This window comes from Sminthopsis crassicaudata, chromosome 5, assembly GCF_048593235.1.
Source record: "Sminthopsis crassicaudata isolate SCR6 chromosome 5, ASM4859323v1, whole genome shotgun sequence".
Classification (NCBI taxonomy): Eukaryota; Metazoa; Chordata; class Mammalia; order Dasyuromorphia; family Dasyuridae; genus Sminthopsis; species Sminthopsis crassicaudata.
The window spans coordinates 19,144,007-19,171,522 of NC_133621.1; the positions used below are offsets into that span (position 1 = coordinate 19,144,007).

Sequence of the window (27,516 nt, forward strand, 5' to 3'; positions counted from 1 at the left end):
AAGATATCAAAAATAAAAGGCTCCTATTATACTTAACAAAATATTCAGTTAACACTTTGGTACAAAGAATTGATAACAAATTAGGTGCCCATTGGCTCTAAAATGGTTAAATACATTGTGGTATGTGAATGTAATGAATTACTAATATGAAATATAAGAATTCAGAGTATAAGAAAACTTATATGAATTGATGACACAGAGCAAAAGAAGCAAAACTTAGAAGACAATGAGACGACAATCCAAATCCAAATAAAAAACAACCCAGTAAAATGGAAGTGTCAAACAAAGGCTGATCCCTAAGAAAAACTGATTACCTCTCTCCCTTCATTGCTGAAGTGGGGGACTGAGGGTAAAGAATATTTCCTAGACCTTCTGACAGTCTGTGTTAGATGTGTGATATTTAAAAAGTTTAGCAACTAGTTTCTGAGTGATTAATCGTTTTATTAATAATGCTAGCATTTTTATTAATAAAAGGGTCAACAATACTCACAAATGCCAAAGATCAATTATGGCAGTGAGCTTATATATGCCCCCACGTCCCCCGCCCGGCAAGAGTAGATTCTGAGGATATCAATCCACTCTGATTGGTTAACAATGAGAGAATGAACATTACAATGAGAGTGGATCTATTCTGAGGAAGGACTTGAGATACAAATTTGATTATTCGGATTACTTCTAAATTATCCCCAGCCTTGGGCAACATAATCAAAGAATTTCTCCTCACCCAAACCAGTAGATCACCATTGGCTTCCCCACCTTAGATTACATTTCTTTTGAGGCTGAGTGGGGTCTGACCATGAATGAGAATAGAAATTTAACCTTTAGAGACTAAACTTTGAAAGGAGGAGTTTAGAAACAGGGGATCTCTGGATCTCCCTAAATCACTGGTTATTAACAATCATTTTTCTCAGATGGCTTTGCTTTTTTTCTTTTCAAAAATGAACATAATATGAAATCAAATAGCATTAATTAATTTCTGAATGGAATGTCACATCAATATTTTCTCTCACTTCTTAAGAGATATTTTAACACTGAGCAAGCTTATGAAAATAACTGAGTCATTTATTTTGGCTCTAAATTTAAAACAATTTTATTTTGGCACTTACCTTAAGTTTTCTAATTCTTGTTTTCTGAGAGGAGAGGACGGTGGAGCTGGGATGAATTTATCTCCATCATGACTTTTACTGCTGAAATAAAAACATCTTATTACTTGTACAGATTAACCAATAAATCTTTTGTTTTCCATATCACCCCTCACACACTATATACGTACTTATATTATAAAAGAATATTATATTATATTATAAAAAGAATTAAATGATAAATGCTTAATGATTTGCTCCTATTGCCTTTAACTACTAAGCTATTTCATACATCAATTCTTACTTATGAGAAAATTATCAAGTAGATGATCCTTATTTTTAAAATATAAGTAAATCAATATAATTCCATAGGTGAAAAGAGGGAAGGAAAAAAAGTAGAGAAAAGATGGAGAAAAGAGAAGGAAGAAGGAAGGCTTACATAGCACCTACTGCTATGTACCAGATACTGTGCTAAGTATTTATAAATACTATCTAAAGACCACTGACCTCTTAACCAAATACTAGTATTTAAACAATTCTTAAAATTTAGCAGCACCCAACATTCATGATCTCATTGGAGTCTCAGAACTCCCTATAAGGTAGTGGTCACAGGCAGAATTTGATCTCAGGCCTCTGGATTCTTCCCACTTCCCCAGTTGTATTAGGATCAATGGTCCCTCATCTCAATGAAACGGAGTTCCCAAATGCTCTCTCCCTAGGATAATAGCCTGGAGGGAGCTCAAAGGCTCATGGCTGCTCTCCGGTTAAGAGCAAACACTCTCAAGTTAGCCTTCCTCCTCTTCCAACATCTTAAAAGTGTGAATGGAAGCAGCCATCCTTATTGTCCTTCATCTCTACCCTCTCCACCTCAGCTCTGAGGGCTCCTGGTGGGGGGTTTCAGGACGGGCCCTAAAGAAGGCCCTTGTGCTTTCCCTTCAACACTAGCCATTGCTGCCCAATTCCTCAGAAAGTGTGGACACCACAGGAGGTTGCACCAGGGAAAATGTGGGCATGAAGAAGACTGGGCACTGGAGAGGCTTTGGGCAAGGCCCAGATATCCTGTTAAGAGCCTTCTCTCCTAATCCTAAATTCTCAGACTCTTCGAGTCTACTTAGGAGGAGGGAAATTTGTGCTTCTCAAGGGCAAAAAGTCCCAGGATCTAAACTCTTCCTCAGCAGCTGTGAAGCCCTTTTCCACACCAGGAAGCAGACAGGCATCTGCCCCCCAGGACCTTCCGCCAAGATTTTCTCAGGTCAGTGACCCCACAGGACTCAGCCACCAGGACAATACAGTGAAGGCCTGTACACCTTTGAAGAAAGGTCACTGACAGCCTCCACTACTCTCCTAGTGTAAATGAGGCTGAGCTTTACATCGGCCTCCCCCATAGAAATATGTCCTTCCTCTTACTAGGGTGACAATTGTTACACAGGGAGACAACAAGTTTACCACGTGCTCACCAGACCATGGGATCATCCCTCTGAATCACCACCTGGCTGCACCCAAACACCGAGGACCCCAGTTTTCACCCTAGAAATATCCCTTCTTCATCCCCAGGGGTAGTTACCCAGTTTTCTGGACTGGCCATTCCTTTCAATTTCTCCCCAACTCATCCTTTAGCTTTCACTTAGTGGTCCCTGTCACTACTTCAAATCTGAAATTGCCCGCCTGCTCCCAGGCAACAGGAGGGCTTTTCCATTTAACTTTCTTTTGTCCTCACCAGAATCACACACCAGAGCTGCTTCAGACCCTTCTCTTTTCTCTGAAATCCACCATTAGGTTCAATTCCCCCCCCCAACATTCTCTGCTCCCCACCAACACCAACTCCCCACCCTCGAGCCCAAGTACTCACTTCAATTCTGCCACACCCAGGGCAGCACCATAACCAGTCTGCCAACCTGCATCCTGCCCCAGTCTATCCTGCCTAAATTGTCGCTCTTATCACGTCACTCACTCTCTTAAGACTGTCTACAGCAACCACTTGACCCTAAATGCTCCCTTCCACTACTTCCCTACACAAATCATTTCCCACCCACCCCTACCCCTACCCCCTTACTTATGCTATTTCCCTCAGCTCCAAACACCCTCCCCCCCAAGTATCAATCATCTCGAATATGTCTCCTCTGCTGGAATGCCTCCTCCACCCACTGGGACCCTTCCCCTCCTCTAGACTCTGTTCTGAGTCAGTATTGCTGATACTGAAAAGTAATCTGCAAGCCTTAAGGAGCTACATAAATGGGCACTATTATTATATAGTGAGGCGTTAGAGACTTTCCTTCTGAGAATCACCAGGTGCGCCATGTCAGAGGTAGGGTGGACCCAGGAGGCAGAAGGGGCTTGGCCTCTGAGGCAGGAACTTTTCTTAGGACGCGACACTAATTCCAGGTGTCTCCCTTCTGCTCATCCACCTACGCAGTGCTGAGTAGGCTAGACACACAATAATCCCAGAGGAGAGTAAATATAAAGGGCCAGCTTTGCCATAGGCAAAGGAGAAGAATGTGGAGAGAAGCAGAGACATACATATACCTGCTCTTGCTTCCTGCTAACCCCTGCTGAGATTACCAATAAAGAAAGGCTGTTTGGCACTTTAACACCAGTCTTGTCTCCATGTCTATCTAGGGAGGACTGGCCCTGGCAATCCGTAGCCTTGGGTAGGAAGTTACATCGAGGGAAACTTAAAAGGAGGCCTGGAGAAGTTATCTTTCTAAAGTTGTCATTTTAAAGCTTCACTTTGTTTTATTTTAAGCACATCCTGCCTCTTTCAGCTAGAGTGGGCTACCTGAGTGGAAAGGAAAGGTTCTCTCATTTATATGTGGCACAATTCCTACCACAAAACCAAACAAACAGAAGATACTTGATTTTTTCAACGGAAAAGTTTTATTTTTAAATTCTTAATTATTGATTAATAATTGCTGAGGCAACTGGGGTTAAGTGACTTGCCCAGGGTCACACAGCTAGAAAGTATTAAGTGTTCTGAGACCAGATTTGAACTCAGGTCCTCCTGACTTCAGGGCTGGTGAATATTCTTAATTCTTAAAGAATGTATTTACATTCAATTAATATCTTTATGATACAAATATTAAGAAAAACAGCCATTTCATCATAAACATACTCTGCTCCTTTGGTTTACCATTAATCTTAAAAAAGCTTAAATCTGCTAAATGTTTTTGTATCTTTTAACAGAAGCAGCCAGGGCACAATGAATAGAGAACCAGCCTCTGAGCCAGGGAGCCACGGGACTGAGTTCTGATACAAATGGACTATGGTTAAATCATTTTACCACTTGCTGATGGAGGCAACTCCCTGAGACCATTAGACGGAGCAATGGTACTGATTTGCTGACTGGGAGGGGGCATTTCCTCATTTGGGAAATCCCAGGGCTGCATTACCTGCAAGTCTCCTGACTTTCGGTGTTTTCTGCACTCCCGCCCAACTGGCTGCTCGTCTTTGCCCCATTCTCCTGCTTTGGTTCCTGCTGATCTTCCGGTAACAGCAGCAAGGCATTCCTGAGACAAATGGCTGCAAACTCCATGCTGGCTACAGGAATAGCGGAGGACTGGCCATCACTTAGAAGAACAAAAGCAAATAGAGGAAATGAAAAGTCAATAAAAAATTTAGCCCTAATGTTTATGGAGGTGGGAGCTAATTATCATTTTTTAAATGTCTTGTTTTACTAGTGATAGAAGTGAAGTCACTGATAATTTTAATCAGAACATTAAAATCCACAGGCAGCCCTTCATCTAAGAGGCTGTGAAAGCCTGCTTAAGCCTCCAGCTGCTGGCTCTATCACCAAAGAAATATGGGAAACTAGCTGGAATATTTATATAGAAAGTGGTCCTTGCATTTCTGAAAGACCATAAATTGAGAGATCCCTCTGGCAGCTAAGGATTTCCAAGCTGTTTTGGACACTTACACATACCAGTAACTAAACAGTCTCTGCTGAGCCCTTTAAACTACAAATTATCATATTGAAATATTCTACCCAAGAGAAAGAAGCTTCTAAACAAAAGCCTGAGTGATGGAAGGAGGGCCAAGGACACATCACACATCCCTCACCGCCCTCTCTTGGAGAGACGAGGTAAGTGCACAGAGGCGACCAAGGCCAACTTCGTCCGCACCAATATCATGGAGGTTTTGTTTGGAAAGTAACACAAGGCTAGCTATAAGAGAGTCCCATCTATGACTTAAGGCATTAAATTCAAAGAAAAAAGCAAAACCCCCATATGCAAAACAAAATAAACAACAAGATGAGGGGGCCACCTTGCCCCCATACTTACTTATAAACCGCATTCTGTATGGACTGGGACGCCAGGACTATCTTTCGATGATAGCCTTGCCCCACAATGGACTGTACAATCCCCTTTTTGCTCGGAAGACCTTTCGTCTCCTGTTCTGAGGTCTACAAAACATACAAGGAAAGTGTTCAAGGAGCCTCATGATCACAGTAATAGAGTTATCTATAAAGACAAGCAGATCCATTTCAAACTCATTTTAATTTTCTCAAAGTCTCAAACCTCCCCAAAACATCTCACGCAGATAAATGGGGGAAGGCGAGGAGAGAGCTGGTACCAGGGAAAAGGGCAGAGAGAGACATCTGCAATGAAGACCACTGGGAAGTGCACCCAAGTCTTTCTGAGATTTGATGGCGTCCCTGAGGAGACTGAATTTGTTGCAGGAAGCATTTCACTTCACGGAAGGAAAAAGCAGTGACAAACAAGTGACATGGAGGGAGGGCTCACAGAAGAAGAACAGATCTGAACAACTCTGGCCTAAAGCAAAAAAAAAAAAAAAAGATCTTTGGCGTCCAAGATAAAGGCCCACAGGTCAACAATTGCACATAGTGTTGTCCAATGAGAACTACTCGGACATTCACTGTGCCCGGGGAGAGGGAGTCTCCACGCTGGGAGGCCCTGGGGAGGCCACTTGTGTGTGTGAGGGGGGACAGGGCAGGGAAGGTGGCCCAAAATGGGCTCCCAGGGCAGCAGAACCAGACATGGATCCAAGTCTCTGAGTTGGGCATCTGAAGCAACACTTTCTGTAAAGAATGTGCCTTGGCATATTAAAACAATCCACTGCCCTTATTCATCTGTTTTAGAAGTTCCTAGTTCCCCAAATTAGAATTTTTAAAGCATGATCTGGTAAAAGGTAATTTGTGTTTGAATGCCCTTATTTAACTGACATCCAGAAAACATAGATGTCTTTCCCAGGATCCTACAGATTATGCCAGAAGCAGAGTTTGAAATCCCAAATCCAAGCCCCTTCCCTCTCTACCATTCTTCTTTTCAAACATACTACTTTTGCTGGACCCATTGGAAGGCATCTGACAGAGAGGATCAGGGTTCAAATTTCCCCTTAGTCTGGGTGCTCATTTCCTATGGAAACCTAAACAAGATGCCAACATCTAAGTCTTGGTCTGCAAAAGGGGGGGAGGGGCTTGGATGCAATGATATTGGGGGGGGGGGGGGAGGAAGCCATATTTCAGCTTTAAATCCACGACTATTTCCACTTAGAAAGAATCTGCTGGAGGAAGGCCTTATAATAGGACTTTGATTCCACATGAAACAAAAATTTAAAAGATAAAATTCTACAAGATACAGAACAGGGGATTTCCAGATGTGCTTTAACAATTTTCTCCTTGTACATCTTGTAGAATTTGACATTCAACATTCAAAAGATCACTCCTCAAAGGTCAGGGGCTCTCCTAGAGACCCTCAGCTGGGCAGCAGCTCAGTGTGGGAGGCTCCCCAGAAGAGGGGCTAGCCATGGCTGTGACCACCGCAACCCTCACTCCCCCACCCCCAGTCAGAGGCAAGTGTACAACAGCATTCTACAATCCTCCTTCCCTGGAGGCCACCAGAAAAATAGGCTCTGCCTCTGGCCCTTTCTGAAAAACCTTTATTTTTTCCTAGTGGAAATAAATTTCTTTGTTTGTCTAACTCCACTTATTCAAAAACATAGGGAAGACGATTCACTAGCTAGCTGCCTATATCTCTAAAGCAGCAACTCCCAACGTGACTCTGGGGCCCAGGAGGCCAACCATACGGAGACATTCTAATTTTTAACACAGCAATCGCCACAGATATAACCCACCCCAACCAAAGTTGCAGGGAGGGAGGGAGGGAAGGAGGAGGCCCTCTGTGAGTTTTAGAGTATAAAAGGGGCCTGGTCTAATCTTACAATCGCAGCGCTCCCATCAGCCAGAACAGACTGGGAGCCTCCTTCAGCCTGGGGCTACCCCCACACTCTCTCTGGAAGGGCTTTAGTCAATGATTTCTTTTAAAAATGGCTAACGTACCGTGCCTGCACACCAAGGTTTTAGCAGATAGGTAAATGAGCCGAATCTCTTCTACCATACCACAGCTACCCAACAGAAAGTGAAAGACAAAGGAGGACGATGGCCTCACTCTGTGGCCACAGGCCGACCCAGGGCAGGGCCGGCAGGGCAGCGACTCACCCCCTTGTTGGCAGCGATGCAGCACTCGGCCAGCCTCAGCCAAAGGCGGGCGTTGGAATGATAAACCTGGACGGCTTCGATCAGGCACTCGAAGGCTGCCAGGGGCCGCCCGATGTGCAGCAGCTGAATGCCACAGTTGTACAGGAGCTCGTAGCGCTTATTGGTCAGCAGGGTGCACATGGGCCTCCCTGAGAATTTCTTCCCTGGTAACAAGAAGATCTTCTTGAAGCTTCATCCTTGTTTCACACTCACTGCACATACCAACCAACACCCCCACATGTCCCAGCAGAAATCTCAACATCGCCCCTCAGGGGGCCGGAGCCCATAGGCCAGACTCCAAGCAGCCAGAATCCCTGAGCGGGGCCTGATGCCGCCTCGCACCCTGACAGCTACATGGAGGGCCCGGGCGCCTCAGCATCTCCTCCTGAGAAGCCCAGGACTCCAAGTCCCAGCTCCTGGGCTCAGGCCTTAGGAGGGTCACTGGCAGCAGCTGGGCTACAAGTACAACAAAAGTGCACACACACGCACACACATAAGCCCTCATTTCATGAAAAGGGGATGCACAGGTTGGTTTTTTATCAACTTGTCAGTGAGGTGACATCTTTCTAATTTTAAATTCCTTAAGTTTGTAAATGTTTGTTGAATAAAATGGAAACAAAAACCAGGAAAATGTTTTTTCACATCCCTTATTTCATTTGAGGCAGCTGAGCAGCCCAGTGATAATGAAAATCAGGAAGACGAGAGCTGCAATTTGGCCTCAGAGACTTATTAGCTGTGTACCCTAATCCACTGGCGGCCTCAGTTTCCTCTTTTGTAAAAGGGGATAAGAACAGCACCTGCCATCCAAAGTTGTTGTGAGGAGCAAATGAGACTATATTCACAAAGTGTCTGCCACACAACAGGCACTTGAGGTTAGAGATCTTTGTGCTCTTTACCTTATTTTTTTCATTTTTAAAACTTGTCCTGAATTTACAATACCAAAAAAACAAAAAACAAAAACAAAAAAAAAAACCCCAAGTTCTACTTTGTAGAACAAAAAAGGGACAAATACGAAATGGCTACTATGTACATCAACTAGTTTTTTTTCCCCTTGGAAAAAGATATAAATTCAATATCTAACTTTCAAAGTTGTCCTGATTGTCCACAAATTCTTGTATTTTCTTTTGTTTTACAACTTTTTTTTTTTTATTATTCTGAAATGAACCCAAACAGGCACTCCCCAAGTTAGCTTTGCCTGTCCCCAGTCAGCTAAAAGGACACTTACCTGGGTCTGTGCTGCCTGCTCCAAGCTGGGCACAGACATTATCATTTTCTTGGAGAGCCTTCTTAAAATAGAAAATCCCCAAATTGTGCTTGCCCATGGCAAAATGAATGCAGCCCAGATTGTTCCAGAACATACACCTCAAGCATTCACCTGAAAATTAAAAAAAAAAAAAACAAGCACATCAAAGTACTGGAGGCCAAAACACCATCTTGTAATGGAGGAGCTCCCACCCTCCCCTGACAGAGCACTCACAGAGCAGGGACACAAAGCCAGGCTACTGCAGGGACCCCAGAGGGGCCATTTTCCTGGGCTGGGCCTCAGCAAGCAGAGCCATGGACTATCAGTGGGCCCCTCGCCAAACCTCTACATCCCTTGAGCTTGTCTGGGCTGGCCTTCAGGCCATGCTGAGGCTGCTGAGGGGAGAGCAAGGAGCTGCTCTTCTCAGAGGGCAAGAGCCCGCCTGCTCCCTGGTACTGTCCAAGCTGAGTCAGCCCTGGCAGCCTCCTCCTGTGGTTGGGCCATGAGGAAACAGCACCCTGAGAGACAGTGGTCAGCCCTCTGGTGGGCATTACCATGCACTAGTGATGTCATGAACTCTGTCTGAGTCAGCCCCTCTGATATGCGAGGCCTGTGGTGGCATGTCAAATCATACTGTGATATCTGGACCAAGGAAGAGGTCCAGGGGCCCTGACAGTTAAAGTATCAATGATCCAACAAAGGCGCGTGCACGTGAGTGTGTGTGTGTGTGTGTGTATCCCCACAGATTTCCCAGTATAAAAACCCTGCCCACAAACTGGCAAGCTCCCCAAGGAGGGGGAAGACATCACTCCTCAAACTGATGCTGGAGGAGAGGGGAGGGATTTCTTGCACCTCCCACCAAGCTCTTGTCATGCTACTGCTCTAATGTCAACCAGAAGCGCTGGAGGCCGATACTCTGTGAGTGTTGCCCAGTGCGCACTTCCCTTCCCTAATGCTTCCTCTACATGTACAATATGGCCTGGCTGGGCTTAGAGATGTCGAAAGCATGTACTGAAAAAAATTTACACATGTCAGGATTTGATAACTGACTTGCATCTATGCCAAATATGGCGGATTGCATTCGAAAGCAAATTTCTGGTTTATCAATGATTTTGAATTACTCATTTTTATTTTTCTAATTGCATTGAAAAATAAAAAATAAACTATGCTGAAAAATGACTACTAGCTGACTAGCAGGGACATTTATGAAATTCCACCTTTTTGGAAGAAAATATTTGTAATTCATTTATACTATATACCTCCAACTATTTTTTAAAACTCAAAATAATTTAAAATAAAAATCCCTATTTCCAAGACAATAGTTTTGGAAGTGTTATAAGCATAACTGTGGATCAGTTAATTATTCACTTGTAAAATATATACTTCAGCCTGAAAACTCACAAGGCTATAGGAAGTCATTATTAATTTAATTATTTTTCCCCCATTTCTTGAGATTACAAACAATGTGTCGTATCTGACAATGGAGTTCACATCCCTGGAATAGAAATTCACAACTGGACCAGTGTGAGACAGACTGATGTCCTAGATTGCAGAACTTTACTTCTCTTCTCATCCCTCTGCCTTGTATTACCAACATACCCTCAAGTTATTCTCTATTTAAGATAGCAGGTTTTTCAAAGACAAAAACTTTTTAAATTTTGTCTCCTCTAGGAATCACTGAGGACACAGCTGGGTGGTTCAATGGGTAGAGCACTGGTCTGGTATCAAATCTGGCCCCAAACACTCACTAGCTGGGTCTGTGGTCAAATCATTCAATCTCTGTTTGCCTTCATCCACTGGAGGAGGAAATGGCAAGCCAGGTCAGGACCTCTGCCAAGAAAGCCCCATGTGGACAGTCTAGTCCACAGGGTCAAAAAGAGCTGGACACGATTGAATGAATGAAAAACAAGGAGTAAGAAGTCAGTGTGCAATAAACTGAAATCACAAAAGTTTGGGATAAGGCAAAATAGAGATTCCACACGGTATTACCACTATGAGACACCATTAGAATTATCCACTTAGAAATTATTCTCAAGAGGTATTTGTGAACAGAGAAAATAGGAAGAGATAAAGAATATACATTATTCAAATTTCACAATTTTCTTTTACCTGTTTTCATGAATCCTGGATGTTCAGCAATGTTGGCACTATTTAACAATTTCACTGCTTTTCGATAATTGCCCCTTAAATATTCAAAATTGCTTTTAAGAAACAAAGAAGGAGCAGACTGTAAAAAAACATAAGTTATAACTTAAAGAGGTAATGATTCTGAGTTCAGATTTGCATTACTATACTAACAAGTTAGCAATAAACCAATATAATTATGACATAGTCAACAGAAGCTACTGTTTGTTGCTGGTATTTTAATACCTAGTTTCTAAGTCTTTTATTTCTACAGGAAATTATTAAAAAGAAATTAAAAAACAATTGTCAACAACAGAGCAAACTATCAAAAATTCACTTTAAGAAGACATGCTTTTTGTTTGTTACATCGCTAAATTGAGACAAACAAGCATTTCAATCACTTACTACAGAGACCGATAATTCATGTATTTCTAAACAAACTTGAATTAAATACTTTTCCAAGTCAGTGGAGGCAAAGTAAGCATTCTGCATGTATTCAACTTTATTACACACCCACAATGTGCCAAACCGGGAACATACTCACAGCTAGCCCTGTCCTTAGAGAATGTGTAACTGAATTGGACGGTGGAGGGGAAATAACACAGCAGAATGTGTGGAGTGCAAAGGAGAATTTCAAAGGATATAAGCTCTGAAGAGGAAGAAGGAAAGATGATATCCAGATGTGTGTTTTGGATGTGCCTGACTATTGGAGTTTACTGTCACACCACACAAGAAGACAAGAACGGGTAGTTACCATGTGCCATTAAAAGAGAGCCACATGGATGAAATCACAGATTCATTAAAGAGAGAGAAAGATAAAGAGAATGTGTGTGTGTGTGTGTGTGTGTGTGTGTGTGTGTGTGTGTGTGTGTGTGTGTGTGTGTGTTGAGAAAAGAAAGCTATTTTAAAATAAAATGACACTCTCCTAAGGAAGTTGTAATTGTCCAGAACTAACTCAAGCAATTCTGCAATCATTTTTAGAAAGACTTAACTGTAATCACAGCCTTCCCCTCTTCCTATAAATTTTCCTTGTATCTCCTATAGATCAACTTATTTGTAATCTATTTAAAACACACATTTGCCCAGAGTAACCCAAGAAGGGAATCCCAGGCCCAGTCTCAAAAATTACTAAGACTCAAACATTTCTCAATCCATCTGGCTTTTCAAGCAGCCATTCCACAGCCTGGCTCCCTTTTCTGCCTCAAATGCTCATTTATTTAATAGCTTCCTGATCACTAAGAAGTCCATTTTTTTCTGACCCAGCTCCAGATCGACCTTTGGGTTTGGGCAAAGCCTGATCTCTCCCTGCAGCCCCTTGTCCTCCCTCCCTTGGTCGCTCACTCCAGACTTTCAGGTCTCAACATCCCCTTTCCTCCAGCCACTCAACTAAGCGGAGTTCTTCTTGCTTCCATTCCTCCCTGATTTTTCAGAAGCCATCCCAAAGCATCAGACGGCTTCCCACTTCTGGATGCCACTAAGAGTCTTCTAAGTGGAGAGGGGGCAAATTTCAGGGCTCACAGTCTCAGGTACAGTGAGTACCTTGTATAGACACATGTTGTAGTGAATCTGAACAAAAGATCAATATAAATCTTAGCCCATCCAAAACACAAATACACTTCAGTTACAATGGGTTAAGCAGACTAGTGTTATCATAGACATAATTGAAAGGTAGATTCTACTACAAAAAGGTTGCTAGGATTTATTTTCTGCTAATGTGCTTAGTTCTATTCTACTCCATGATGGGGATTTTATGTAAGATGACCATTTTCATTTTGCATGGTGTGTTTGTTGCTACCCCGAGACAGCCCAGCAGACAGCCAGAGTTGGCTATGGAGTACACAAGATCTGGGTTCAAGCTCCCACATTGCTTATGGGATTCTAGGTGAGTCACTTGACTTCATTTTCCATACGAGGTGCTGGACTGGGAGATGGATTTCCTTGTAAGGAGTTCCCGGCACCAATGGGTGCAAAAAAAGAAAAGGCTAAATTTACATCAATTATTTTTAAAAGTTATTATTAATGAGTATTTTAAAGAAGTGATTAAATTGAATTTTTGACCTCTATGAAACAAACAAACAAACAAATCAAAGCCCCAATTAAAAAAACTACTAAGTGGAACATTTCTCAATGTCAGCTTATTAAAAAAACCAAAAACCACACACACACACATAAGTGGAGCACCTCTCAATGTCAGTTTAGAAGGTAAGTATATACAGCATGCCCTTACACGAAAAAAATAAATAAATAAAAACTGCCAGACACTTACATTTCCAGCTGTATTCATGACAGACTTAATTTCCCTTTTGCAAGCTTTCAGGGACTTCATTTGGATATAGGCTCTCACTTTATACTGCAGTTAGAGGGAAAATTTTTTACATGAGAACTACAGTGAATGTAAACATCACAAAACAGTGTTCAACATTATGAGATAGAATTAAAAATGCAATGTCATAATTGCAGTTAATGCTAAAAAGCTGCTTTAAGATGCTCTCAAATATATCCTATTTTAGGAGCAAAGTCAGCATATTAAAGCAGGAATGAAGGCTGTGCTGATGCTCTAGTACCCTTTGCCCTTACCTTCTCCCCTTCCCTCCCCCCATTTACAGCACTGCCTGGCTGAGGGATATAACCACTAAAAATGCCTCTTTGTTAGTGACAATTGAAGTGAAACAGAGTTATGTCTATAAATCAACCACAAAATTAAGTAATACCCTGCAAGGGCAAAGACAGATGTTTGGAGATTGCTTCCTGTTTTCAATTTACCGCCTCTATCACCAAGCTGACCACAGTGTGCATGCAGACTTCAGCTCTGATATTGGCTCACCTGGTGAATTTTAGACTTTGCAGCTTCTATTAAGGCTCCACTTTCAGCTTTATGATTTGATCCCTCTTTGCCGGTAGTATTTCCTGACTGCATAAAAAAAAAAAAAATAAAATAAAAAAAAAAAATCAAAGAATCAAAACAAACCAGTATTTAATCAATCAGGCTTTAATTTCTTTCATTTTAAATAAAAATAATAAGTGTTTTAAAATGCTGAAAAAGAAATGCTCCCAGGAAATCCAAGCTGCTTTTGCTACCCGGGCCACTGCAGTACAAAGACCTTGGATGGAGATCACTTTGCTATCTCCTCTTTGGTAACAAACTTGAAGGAGATGTTTATTTACAAGCAAAAGGCACCTCTGCCCCAACTACTGTTTGTGTACAATCTTCCAATAAACGAGAGGAAGCCAAAGCCAAGCTCACCAGTCCTGACCACATCCTGATGCCAGGGGACAGCTGTCTTGAGCTCGGCCCTCTGGATCACCACCAGCTTAACACATGCAAACACAACTCACCATCTTTCCTCCTCTAACTTGCCAATCACTATGGAGGGCAGCCCACTCCTGCCCCCTAGTCCCTCAGCCATGCTATTGCCCAGGCCTGTCCATTTAAGCTCTCTCATAGCCCTTGAGCACACTCCCCTGTCCCCCTGAACACTGCCACTATACTGGAGCAGACCCTTGTCACCTCTAGGCTGGATTACTGCACTGACCTGCTCAGGATAGAGTCTCTCCCCAGACCAATCCATCCTCTATCAGCCACTAAAGGGGGTTTTCCTAAAGCACAGGTCTGGAGGACCCCTCCCCCATAAACTCCTGTGTCTCCCCCCAGGAAGAAACACAAAATGCTCTGCTTGGCCTTCAAAGCCCCTCTACTTTGGCCCTTCCTGGTCTCCCCACATCTCAATGCCCAACACACAAGTTTTGATGCAGGGACGGGGACTCCAGACTTTCTCCCGCTGTCGCCCAAACCTGGCTTCCTTAATCCCTTTAGATTCCTTCCCTCCTTTCTGTGAGCTGCTTCCCAATTTCCTAGTATGGAGCTTGTCTGCACATTTTTAATGATGATCATGATGATGACAAGTAACATTTACATGGCACTGTCTCATCTGATCCTGTCCTGGCCAATGGGTTGCTCTTGTTACCCTCCACAGTGGTCAGTGGCTAGCCTCGGCTGGATCTGACCTTGGCCCCAGCTGGCTCCCCCAAAGTGGGGCTCCTCGGTCTTTTCGCCTCTCTCCAAAGCTGGGCCAGGCCTGATGCTCACTGGGCGTTTCTAAGTTCGACTGACACACTGACTGTGAAAATGGGCACTTCCCTCCCTCCCTCTTCCCAAGCTTGGAACCCAGGCTTACCTCATTGTTTTTGCCATTTTTGTTATTACTGCCCTGGGAGATCATTTTTTCCAGGACAGCAAGAAGATGCAGTGCTTTCTCGGCTTGGTAAGTTAGAATGTAGAGATCCACGAGCAGGAAGCACACCGCCTGGGCAAATTTCTCTTCTGGGTAGGGCAAAAGAAGAAAGGCGTCAAGGCAACAAACAAGGCTGGGAAGGTGCCCCCTACCCCCTGCTTAGATCCTGTACCTCAGCCCCGCAGGGCACAGCTTGGGGACCTCCTCAGAACCACACCCCACCCAGGGCACAGCCCTAGAACCACTGTGGGGGAAGGGGCACACCAGAAAGGTACAGAACTCCTACTCCAGATCAAAGAATGCTAGACAAGGAGGCCCCAGGTTTTACACTGGGATTCAGAAAGGTACTGTTTTTGAAGCCTATTCTCTGTATGGAATTGCTAATAACATCAATTTCTTTCTTTAAAAAAAAAATTATTTTATCTTTCCCTCATTACATGTAAAAACAATTTTAACATTAATTTTTTTTGAAAGTTCCAGATTCTTTCCCTTCCTTCTTTCCCATTGAATACAAGCAATTCAATTTAATATAGGTTATACACTGTAGTCAAGCAAAACATTTCCATAATAGTCATATGAAAGAAAACATTGACCAAAAAAACCAAAAGAATAAAAACAACAACAATACCCCCTCAAGAAACAAAAAAAGTTGGGGCAGCTAGGTGGCACAGTGGATAGAGCACCAGCCCTGAAGTCAGGAGGACCTGAGTTCACACTTAACTATGTGACTCTGGGCAAGTCACTTAACTCCAATTACCTCAGCAAAAAAAGCAAAAAAAAAACAAAAAAAAAAACACCACCACCACCACCACCAACAACAACAAAGTCAGCTTCAATCTGCATTCAGACACCTTTCTCTGGATATGGATAGCATTTTCATCATAAGTCCTTCAGTTGTCTTGGATCATTAACACTATCATTTGTACACAAAACTATAGCAAATTTTCTTAACAATGGAAATTAAAGCCAATTGGAATTTCCTCATTTTTTTCATTTTCACAATGGAAAACACCAGCATGCCCTCTTTCTGTGCCTGGAGATCTGACTGCTATCACACACAGCAAACAGCCAGGAGATAGATGGAAGAAAAAAATACATCTAATGTTTTCAGCTTTCCATAAAACCATCCTGATAGAAGGCAATATCTTTGTATCTTTTTTAAAAAAAAACTTTTTCTAATCATTAAATAATAGCTTATTACCATAATGATTCTCAGTTTAATTCAACTGAACTAACATTTATCTAAAGCCTACCATTTTCAAAACACTTTGCTAGATGCTCCAAATAAAAACACTATTATGATACCTGTCCTCTTATGAACCAGCAGGAGATAAATTACATATACCCAAATACTTTACATTTGGCAGAGCTTTATCCAAATACAATGTAAAATGGAACATGGTGTGTAAATGAGAAATAGAAAGTCTGGAGAAGGTAAAGATGAGGGAAAACTTGCTTTCTACGTACTGGGGCAGGGCAAGGTCAATTGGTAAGAAGGCTGAAACTTCATGGAGTTGTATGAACAAGTACAGTCTTGAAGTGCAAAGGCAGAGACAGGGAAGTTATAAGGCAAGACAAGTAGTCCAGTTGGGCTAGAGCTCAGAGCGATTCCATGAAGGGCATGAGATAACAACGAAAGACTTTGCTTTGCTGCTGTTTATTGTCTTCCCCATTGGACTGTAGGCTTGAGAACAGGGACTGCCTTTTGCTCTTTTTTGGTAGCCCCAGTGCTTAGCACCATGCCTGGCACACAGTAAGTGTTAAATAAATTTTTATTAGTTGACTGACAGACTGCTCGAAAAGACCTATAATGCCAAGCAATGGAGTTTATTGCATAAAGAAATTAGAACCCACAAAAGGGTTTTCAGCAGAGATTCATTTGGCAGCAGGATAAAAGATGCAGTAGAAGAGCTGAGAGCATGTGTTGCAAGATCAATGAAAAGCTTACAGACAAGAGGTCTGTAGGGTGGGAAAGGAGACAGAGGAAGTACTGGAGTACTAAAATATAGAAGATTTATAAACTAATCAGATGATGGAAGTGAGGACAATAAGTCAAAGACAACTAGGTTCCAAAATCAGGCATCATTTACAGAAAATACAGTCAGGAAGATACACAAGACAAAGCTAAGTCCCATTTTAGGTAAATGGGTTTGAGAAACCAGTGGGACACCCAGAAGGAAATGTGGGATGAAAGCTCAACGGTCGAGCCCTGGGGTCTTCCATGGGGTATGCACTAAGCAGAGAAGCAAGTCAAGAGTACAGCAACCTCAAGAGGTGAGAAAGAGGAAAGCTGCTTTCAAAGGAGACTAAGAAGGGACAATTAAAGAGAGAAAAAAATTAGCCAGAAGATCCTAGTAGAAATTATTCAAGAATTTAAAAAATCTACATCAGAGAAAATGTGTGGACAATTACTTGCTTCAAATCCATGACATACCAAAAGGTTCTATGAACTGATAGAGCTTCTCTCCGACTGATATGGCCTCAGTGTGCTGGCGCAGGTGGTAGAGAATAACAGCTTGATTATAGTAGAGCATGCTATTTTCGACATCATCTAAGCCATCCATTTCTTCCACAGCTGAATGGACCTGAAAAACAACCCAGCACACTTTTGTATTTACAGCAAGAAAACAAGGATATGACCACGTGAACGGTGGTGCTGAGCCGCACCGGCTGAAGCAGAACGGTGGCGCACCTGATTCTTCAGCTGGTTCAGTGTCGCTCTCAAATGATCAGTGGTCGTCTGCTCATTTTTACAGAACTCAGCCACCGCCGTGTTCAGAACGATCTTGTAGTCATCCTTATTGATATCCTGCAGGCAGGCGAGATGCTGGAGACATGTATCATAATTCCCAGCCTACAAAAGGCATACACAATGGCTTATGCTGTAAATTATACATGTTATACATACACACACACACACATACACATAGATACATATACACACCTCATAAATTACAAGTTTCAAAAACGATTTCATGCACATTATGACATAATAAAATCCCTCAGATTAATGAAGAGATGGTGGTCACAAGTCCATGTTACCTAAAAACACATCATTAACCTAATCTGTGCTTTCTGTTCCCTGAGTGATAAGCTAAAACCCCTCACTCTTCTAACATGGAAAATGCCAAAGGTATACAATATTCTCAGTGGACCCAAGACAGGCACTAAATTAAAAGAAACTCAATTCTAAATTTAAACAAAAGTTCAAAAGCCTATAGAAGAGAAACCTCAGAGCATGGTTCTTCTGGTTTTGTCTAAACAATACAAAGAAAAAGGCTGCTCTTCCAAATCCTTTCAATGGTTTTTCAAATTTCACAAAAACAACGACAAAAGTATGGGTTTTCTTAGGTGCTTATCAAAGATAATATTCCTAGAAGGAACAAAAATTTCCAACATGAAACAAGTTCCTTAAAAGTTTAAGAGATTAACATGAAACATTTTCTTACCATAAATGCTTGAAAAGCATTGCTTGATAATTCCTTCTCTTGATCAGTGATCCCAGAAGTAGAAACTGTTCCTTCATGTTTCTCTGTTCCTTGATCTACAAACATAAAATGTCAAATACTCTTTAGAAATCAAAAATATTCCAGTATTTTCTCATTAGAAACTTTTCTTCTTAGTTTATTTCTCTTCCTAATTACAGTCATAATTATATTTAACAAATGGCATATTCTCTAACTACAACTGTTAATTACATTATCAAACACAATGAAATTTCACTATCTCTTATTTTTAGAAGCTAAAACTTTTTCATGATGAATATAACTAATGATAAGTACTCTATAAAAAATATCTACATATGAAATCTACAATCCACAAACCAACAAGCATTTCTGAAGCTTGATTTTAGTGCTCCAAAGAGCCTACATAAAATAGCTAATTCCTAGACCTTTCTCTCAAGGATTACAAATCTATGGTTCTGTTGCTACAGCAGAAACCCAAATTAGTTCTGAACCAGAGTCATTTCAAATTAGTTTTAGCGGTAGAATCTCTTTTACACATAAGGAAAATGAGACACAGAAAATAGGGGGAAAATCAAGAAATGTTGGAACTGAAGGGCCCTCCCTAACTGGCAGAACATTAGCAGTTCAATTTCTTCTTTTTATCTTATTTTAAGTTACTCAAGCTTAGTGAAAATATAATAAAAAGCAATGTCATTTTCAGTAAGAATTGAATGAGGAACACATTTCACTACAATAGTTTTCATTTTTCAAGTTAAGATTTTTTCCCCTGAGATTAGGATAAAAAAAAAAAAAAAAAATCTCAGGAGAGTAAAATTTGCAATCTCTCAAAGACAAGAAAGTCCATGACCCTAAAATATTTTTTAAAACTGTTACAAACAACTTCCAGCCATTTTTTACCATTCAGTAAGAACAAGCTCCTGGGTTTGCATTTGGTTTTTACAGACCAGGGCTAACCTATATTTTGATGGAGTGATTGTTTAGCTTAAGGGAACATTTTCCCCAATTTTCAACCCTTTGGAATTCTGAGCTTTGATGTTAGGATGAGTGATAAGAATCTAAATCACTTTTTGGCTATATAACAAGCTTATAGGGATTTTGTTTTTGTTTTTGTTTTGTTTTGTTTAATAAACTTCAAATCCCTTTTATCTGTAAATCATGCATAAACTCTGTAAGGCATAATTACAGACATTTAGAAATATATTCTTCCCCAGTCCTATTTACAAAATACAGAAGTTTTGTTTTAGGAAGGAGGTAGCAAAGAAACAAATATTAAAACGTTTAATCACTAAGGCTAAAAAATAAATGTTTATAATTAATACAGATTGTTGTTCAGCTATGTCAGAACATATCAAGCTTTTCTTGGATAGGATACTGGAGTGGATTATTTATCATTTCCTTCTACAGCTTGAGGAAACTGAGGCAGGAGGGTTAAGTGACTTGCCCAGGATTACACAGCTAGAAAGATGAGTCTTGATTCTTACCCACTACTACACAACTTTTCCAATTGATACATACGATCCATTTACAAATGCTTATGTGTACCCCTCACCTTTCCCTAGAGCCCTAGTCTGGCATTTTTATTCTAGATTGTGTCACGTGGATATCTTGTTGGCATCTAAAACTGAACTCATTTCATTCTCTCCAAAATTTGTCTCTTTTCTTTCTAGTTAAGAGACTATCACCTTTATCATCTTCCAGGCCTTAAACCTGGATCCAGCTTTACTACTTGTTTACTCCTCCCTGTGCATTCAATAGTGTCAGAGGGTAGGTTCCCAATTTTTTTTTTTTAATGACCAGAAATGTCCAACTTTTTAAAAATCTGAACTCCTTCCTATCAGTAACAAAACCTTTAAGCACAAAATCTTGACTTCATAATTTTTTTTTTTTTTTGAGGCTGGGGTTAAGTGACTTGCCCAGGGTCACACAGCTAGGAAGTGTTAAGTGTCTGAGACCAGATTTGAACTCGGGTCCTCCTGAATTCAAGGCTGATGCTCTATCCACTGTGCCACCTAAGCTGCCCCTACTTCATAAACTCTATCTATATGTACTACTGTACTAATAGCTATGAATACATATATATATAAAACACATTTTAAAAGTTCAAATTAAATATTTTGAAAATCTTTTATTTACTAAGGGTACAAAATACATTTTCCTTTATCATTAAAGTAAAATAATTAAATGTTTTGTTACATTTCAAGATCTTGGTCTAACATTTTGTAATACAGCAATTAGAAGGTCTAAGTTTATTTTAAATGTAGTCTTTGCTTAAAAAAAAAAAAAAAAAAAAAAAAAAAAAAGACACCTCCCCCCATCCCAGACACATAGATGTAAATGGAAGAATAGCATTTTCTGACACTTTATTTTCTAATCCTACCCACTGATCATCTAGAAGGTTTAGGCAAAATTTAGCTAGTATATGTGCAACTTCCCTGATGTTAAACCATTGCCTTCTAAACTTATTGGAAGATGTTTCATTTCTATATTTCCAACAGATGGAAATTCATTATTTGGAAGATGTCTAAACAAATCAGCAAGTGCTGTTTCTAAGTTTTAAAATGTGCACATATGGATGTTGTGGTAGATGACACAGTTTTAAGTAATCCAGAGGAAAGAAAATTAAGTATTCAATAAAGAATGGTCAATATTGGGTCAATTGCTTCTATGAGGTCAAAACATATAAACACTGAGAAAAGTACATTAAAATTTGGTAACTAAGAGATCCCGAATAACTAGGAAACATAATTTCACTTCCGTGAGGGTCAAAGATAAAGAGGAGGCTGAGGTTGGGAGCTCACCTATCTCAAAGAAAATGAAAGTTGAGGGGGGGAAGGCAGGGGAGGAGGGATGATCTCAAAACATATCCAGGCACCTGAGATGCTGCTAAGATCACCCCCAAACCCTGGGACCATGTTGGGGAGAAGGGGAGGAGAAGCCTGGTTGTCCATGCTGCGTGGATGAACTGAAGTCACTAACTCCAGGCTTCAGGTGTGACCTTCAAGATCAGCCAGGCAGCAACCAAAGCACTTGGGGGCATCTCTATCCCCCACAGCTGAATTTAGAGTTTTCTCTCCCATCCTTGAAAGTTGAGCGCAAATTTTAAGTCTGGTGCTCAGCACACACACAAATGTTTCTTCAATCATTTGATGGGTGAAGATGCCCACCTGGAGACAAGAACAGCCCCACTCTGGCGAGCAGTTCTCTCAATGTTATTCCCACATCTAAACTACCTTGAGTCCATCCATTTCTAGTTCTTTCTCCTCAACCCTTCCTGAGTATTCTTCTGAACATCCTTAGTGTGATGTCACTCCTGACCTCCTTTATCTGTGTCCCCTGAGGAGTGGCCCTTCCCCTCTTCCTCCCTTTGGCAATCTTCTCATGCTTGTCTCACTTCCCCTTTCTGGCAGGGCTCACTCCCCTCAGTGCTTCCCTTGCTCTCCCCGTTCCGCAGCCTCTGCCCACTCTGATTCCCCAGACAGGGCTCTCACCTGCCAGCCAGAAGCCCCCTACCCCCAAGCTCTGTCCTGGGCCTCTTCTTCCTCTCTAGTCCTAGTGCTCTCATCAGATCAGATGTTGCACAGATTCAGTCTCCCATCTCTCCTGAACTCCACATGTCCAAAGCTGAATGAGTGATCTCCTAGCCCTGCTCTCCCCTCTCCCTGTCAGGGACCTCACCATCTTCCCAGCTGTGCGGCCCAGGTTCCTCTAGCCTTTCTCCCTCTCCCCCTTATCTCCCCTTCCTGCGCAGCTCAGCCTCATAGGGATGCTTGCACACTCCCCACACTCCCCACACTCCCTTCCCCCCATCCCCTCCAAGGCTCTTCCACCAGTCTCAAATGTCTCCCCACTCAGCTGTCAAATGATCTTCAAGTGCACATCTGACCATGTCACTATCCTGGTTAATCAAGTCACCGAGAAAACCTGATCTTTACTAACCTTCTTCATCGAGCCCCTTCTTTTTCCAATTCTTTTAGACCTTCCTCTGCTCCCATGTGCTCTTGGACCCCGTGACAATGGCCTTTTGGCCCTTCTTCACACACAACCTTCCCTTGTTGCCTGATTCCCTGCACGCTTCCTGGCCAACCCCCAAGTGTGGGATTCTCTACCCCCTCATCTCTACCTTCTTTGGCTTCCCCCATTTCCTTCAATCTCAAGATGCCCCCCCTTCCTAATTCTCCTTATCATCAGTGCCTCCCCTCTAAGATCACCTTCACTTGATCCTGTTGACAGAGTCCTTTGCACATTATTTTCCCCACTTGAGAGGAGGGCCTAGTTTTTGCCTTTGCATCCTCAGGCCTGGCCCAGCAGGCCCACAGATTGGACTCTATAACCTTCAGTGGGCCTCCCCACCACTCCCCTTTCACATTCTACATTGCAGCCGGACAACTCAATGATTCTGTGCGTCCATCTCTCCCTACCCCACACTAGCCCTAGTTCTCCCTTCTCTCGCACTGATCTTGCCTGTGGTATTTTTCAGATTGGGAAAGGGGTCCCCCAAGTCTTGGCTGTTCAAGGCCCAACTCAGCTGCTCCACAAAACCCTTCCCCCAGCCCTCCCAGAGGAAAGCAATCTCTTTTGTTCTTATATGTCCCCCCACAACACAGCACATGCTCCTGGTGAAGAGAGACAATGTGGTATTAACATCTCTCCTTGTATTTCAGACATTATCTTGAACACAGCAGGTGCTTCATAAACGTTTGCTGATTTGGAGCCTACAATTGCTAAAAAGAAATTAAAAGCCTCCCAAAGGTCACTACTGCTCAAAGCTCCTTATAAAAAAGTTAAAAAACCAAAACAAAAACAAAAAAAAAAAAAAACCCAACCCAATTCCTTTTCAAAATAAACTTCTAGTCCTTTCCACATGAATTAATATCATCATAACAACGTGTTAAGTTATAAGAATCTGTGGGATGATAGTATGGGTCAAGTTTTTAGCCTCTATTACAAATAAGGGGAATTCAATATACTACCATTAAGCTCTGGGGAGGGGAGGGAGAGGGTCAGCAGCTGCATTTGTTAGCCTTAACTTTCAGTGAGAGGTCCCTCACAACTACTGTTATTCCTTCCAGATTCATGGTTTCCTCTCCTTGGACTCCATCAATTTTAGCCCTCCATCCCCTGAACCTGATGAACCTGACCAAAGCAAAGGCCTGCCCTGCTCTGAGGAGCTCTGCTATCTGGCAAACCTAAGAAATGACAACTTTTCCCCACTGAAGAAAACAGATTCTTTAATTGATTTTTCTCAATTGAATTTAATTTTCTCAGGATAGTCAAGTTTAGGATCATAAAAAGCACTTTCTTAATCACTGGTCAATTTCACAACATGACCCTTCTCGTATGATTTAGTCTTGTGGGTTCCATGGATAACAGTAATAAGAGTATCACACAGATCTAAACAGGGGTTGACCAAAATTAATTAATTTAAAAAGATGGCACTGACCCCCTGAATAAAAGGTCGCCTTAAATTAATTGCTTACCTCTGCAAATTAAGACTTTCTTTAATTTCTCCAATTTCTAATTTGATTTATGCCCGAATGGGATAATAAAATCTTGATCAAAAATTTTTTACTATTTAGAAAATAAAAGGCAATTTAGTGAGGCATGTGAGAAATTATATTTTTCCTTTCCCATTCTTATAATAGCTAAAAAATGACTTTTTAAAATGATACTTGTAGTAAACAATTTCCAAATGCAGTTATAGTACCTTGCAAACTGTATTCAACAAGCCTTTATGAAACACCTACTATGTGCTTGCACTGTGAGCCAGTGGGACATAGAAACACAAACAAAAAAAAAAATCTCTTTAAAAATTTTACACTCCACTAAAGACTGGAGCTAAGGGAAGTCAAAATATTCATAGAGAAGTAAACAGAAAACCAATGCAAACATACAGTAATTTCAGAGGAAACTACTAACAACTAAGGAATGAAGAAAGCCCTCCTAGGGTCTTGTGGCACTGGACTAACCTTTGAAGAGAGCAGGGAATTCTAAGAAGCAGAGCACTACGGAAAGGAAGAAGGAAGGAGATGGAAGGAAATGTGGAGAAAATAGCTAAGAAGTGAATGTGGCTGTGAAAAGCCCTACATGAAGGAGGCTAATGCTTCATTATCCCAGAAACAGAAACTGGATCCAGACTGAAAAGGCCATTCAATGCCAAAACCATGGAGATCATATACGTCCTGGGCAATGGGAGGCTAAGAAAGGGGTCCTTTCAGAACATGGCCATGGTTTGGAAAAGGGAGAGGCTGAAAGAAGGGTCTCCATTAGGAGCCTAGGCAATGGTCTAGATGAGAGGCAAAATAACACATGGAAGGGGAGAAAAGATGGCAACAAACTATGAAGGGAGAATGGCAGAACCCAGGCAGTGGAAGAGAACAAGGATGCTCCAAGGCCACAGAGCTGGGCAACCACAAGAAGGCAGGAGCTCGGTAGGAAGAGGAGGATGCATAAGAGAAAGACAGGCTTTCTTTGCTAGTGCTCAGTCTGAGCTCCCAAGGGAACATCCCAGAAGAGATATCCAGGGGTTCACTTTGACTCCTCTTGGCTTCTTCAAGTATCAACTAAAATCTCATCTTTTATAGGAAGTCTTTTCCAACTCCCTTATGCTAGTGCTGACCTTCTCTTAATTATTTCCTATTACTCTCTATGTAGCTTATTTGTACAGATTTGTTTCTTGTCTTAGCCATTAAATTAACAATTCTTCAGGCAGAGATTATCGTCTGCCTCTTTTTGTTATTCCCAATTTTTAGCACAGGGCCTGGAACATAGTAGATACTTAATAAATGCTTACTTATTGACTGGAGGGGAATTGGAATCAGACTGAAAATAGAGCTGGATTAGGGTTGGATTTGGAAATCATCTGCATAGAAATGACATGTACACCCAAAGAGGCCAATGCTATTCCCAACAGATGGAGGAAAAAGGGCCCAGGATCAAGCCTGAGGCTATACACATAGGAAAGGAAATTACTACAAGAATGGAATTTACTGTATCACCAGAAAACTTGTAAATAAAGAATTCAGAGAAATTTAGGATGAATATGGAAGGAAGCAAAAAGAACTAAAGAAAAGAAACAACCAAGAAAATATAAAGAAATGTGACCAGGAAAACAGAAAGAAAAACAAGGAAAGACTTTAGAACTCTGATCCATGCAAAATAGCTCATCATGACGTCAGGATGGTCTGAACTTGCCTTCTCCTTCTAGTAGAGGTAGGGAATAAGTGCAGGACAGGGCATTAGATCTCAGACACAGACCGTGACTGTATTCCAATGGCATTAAAGACCATCAACAAAAATTCTAAAAGTAAGAAGAATATTGAGAGAAAGCCATCAATTGGGTCAGGGGAGAAGCAGAACAGAACACGTTACAAGGACGAGACAAATGATTTGGAGACCAAGAAAGCCAAGACACAGGCAAACGAGTGGAGTCCCCAAGAAAGAAGGGTATGCTGATCCTGGAGCGCGAACCCACAGGACTGTGGACAGAGCACTGAGCTGGAAGACCTAAGTCAGCTGGAGTTGTTGTAAGCAAACAATGAGATTAATAATTGTGAAATAATAACAATGGCTAACTTTTATAAAGAGCTTGCTATGTGCTAGACATTGGGCTAAGAATTTTACGGTGTTTTATCTCATTTGATCCTTAAAACAACCCTGAGACATAGGTGCTTTTATTATCCCCATTTTACAGACAACGAAACTGAGATCAACAGAGGTTAAGTGACCTGGGTCATAGTTGCTAAATGTTTTCCTGACTGGGCTTTATACCCTAGGCCAGCTGCCCTTCATTCATGTCAAGTATTTTGTAAAAAGTAAAGTGCCTCATTGTTAACTATTTACAAACCACCAGAGCCATCAGTAATGTTTTTAGCCATTATTATTATTATTTTTTAAAAGACTGGGTTTCTCTATCTCATCCAGGCTGGAATATAGCTGTATCTGTTACATGCTGGTCAAACTACATACAGATCTACCAATCTGCTCCATTTCCAACCTGAGTGAGTCTATACCACTTTCAGCACCCTGGGATGCTCACGCTGTTTCCTGAAGGCTCCTCATTATGGACACAGACCATACTGTGTACATCCAATCACCACTGGCCTTCTCCCCAACTCAAGACTCCACCAGCCTCAGTTTCCCCAATAACTAGGATAGCAAACATATATGACTATTTTCAGCTGGTGAAACTATTTTAAAAGAAACAAATATGAGAAACTAATTTCAAGTCAAAGACAATGAATTATTTCACTCAGTATGATTCAAGTATGACTTTTACACATTTCTCAATTCAGGTCAACAAACATCTTTTAAGCACCTACTATGAACAAAGCATCCAGTGCTAGGTACTAGAGATATAAAATCAAAGATGAAACCAGTCCCCTTCTTCCAAGAGTTTATAGTGTACTAGGGCAGAGCTGTCAAACTTGTTCTAGATCAAATTCAAATGTAACATGTAAATGTTTAATTAAATATAGAATGCAATGTCAATGTTATTTTTGTGAATGCTTCCTCAAGAAGAAATCCCCTTATCCCCAACCCCACCACAAGCCCTGAAAAAAAGCTCAGAATTCCATGATAGAAGGGTAAGAAGGGAGAGAGGCAGGAGACAATACCTAATCGTGGGAACAGTTAGTGGGCTGGTTGGAACACAAGAGTCCATGACATTAGTCTGGAAATGCTGCCTGAAATCATACTGCAGAGCATTTGAAATGCCAGGGTGACAGTTTGCATGTATCTCAAGGCATCAGGGAGGCACTGATTCCAGCGGGACAATGACCCTGGAAGATGTGTGAAGGGCTAAAGGAGATAAGAGGCAGCAGTAGCCCCCAGAAGATAGATGTGACAGAGACAGAGAACAGAGCCATGTGACAACTGATGG

At 41.5% G+C, this 27,516-nt stretch overlaps 1 protein-coding gene across 8 annotated transcripts in view; it reads right to left on the reverse strand.

Annotated features, from left to right (window-relative positions):
- CNOT10 (CCR4-NOT transcription complex subunit 10) overlaps positions 1-27,516 on the reverse strand; it is a 61,588-nt gene that overhangs the window by 24,373 nt on the left and 9,699 nt on the right. For 4 of the 8 annotated variants that reach the window (XM_074267138.1, XM_074267136.1, XM_074267133.1 and 1 more), the window contains 12 exons: positions 18,621-18,715; positions 17,864-18,025; positions 17,606-17,756; positions 15,115-15,260; positions 13,764-13,850; positions 13,206-13,289; positions 10,925-11,042; positions 8,798-8,947; positions 7,534-7,736; positions 5,357-5,478; positions 4,469-4,645; positions 1,107-1,187 (listed from right to left, as the gene is read on the reverse strand). In XM_074267138.1, coding sequence (XP_074123239.1) covers positions 1,107-1,187; positions 4,469-4,645; positions 5,357-5,478; positions 7,534-7,736; positions 8,798-8,947; positions 10,925-11,042; positions 13,206-13,289; positions 13,764-13,850; positions 15,115-15,260; positions 17,606-17,756; positions 17,864-18,025; positions 18,621-18,715 — 1,576 coding nt within the window. The remainder of the gene's footprint in view (positions 1-1,106; positions 1,188-4,468; positions 4,646-5,356; positions 5,479-7,533; positions 7,737-8,797; positions 8,948-10,924; positions 11,043-13,205; positions 13,290-13,763; positions 13,851-15,114; positions 15,261-17,605; positions 17,757-17,863; positions 18,026-18,620; positions 18,716-27,516) is intronic. The other 4 variants (XM_074267137.1, XM_074267135.1, XM_074267134.1 and 1 more) reach the window with 1 other exon arrangement.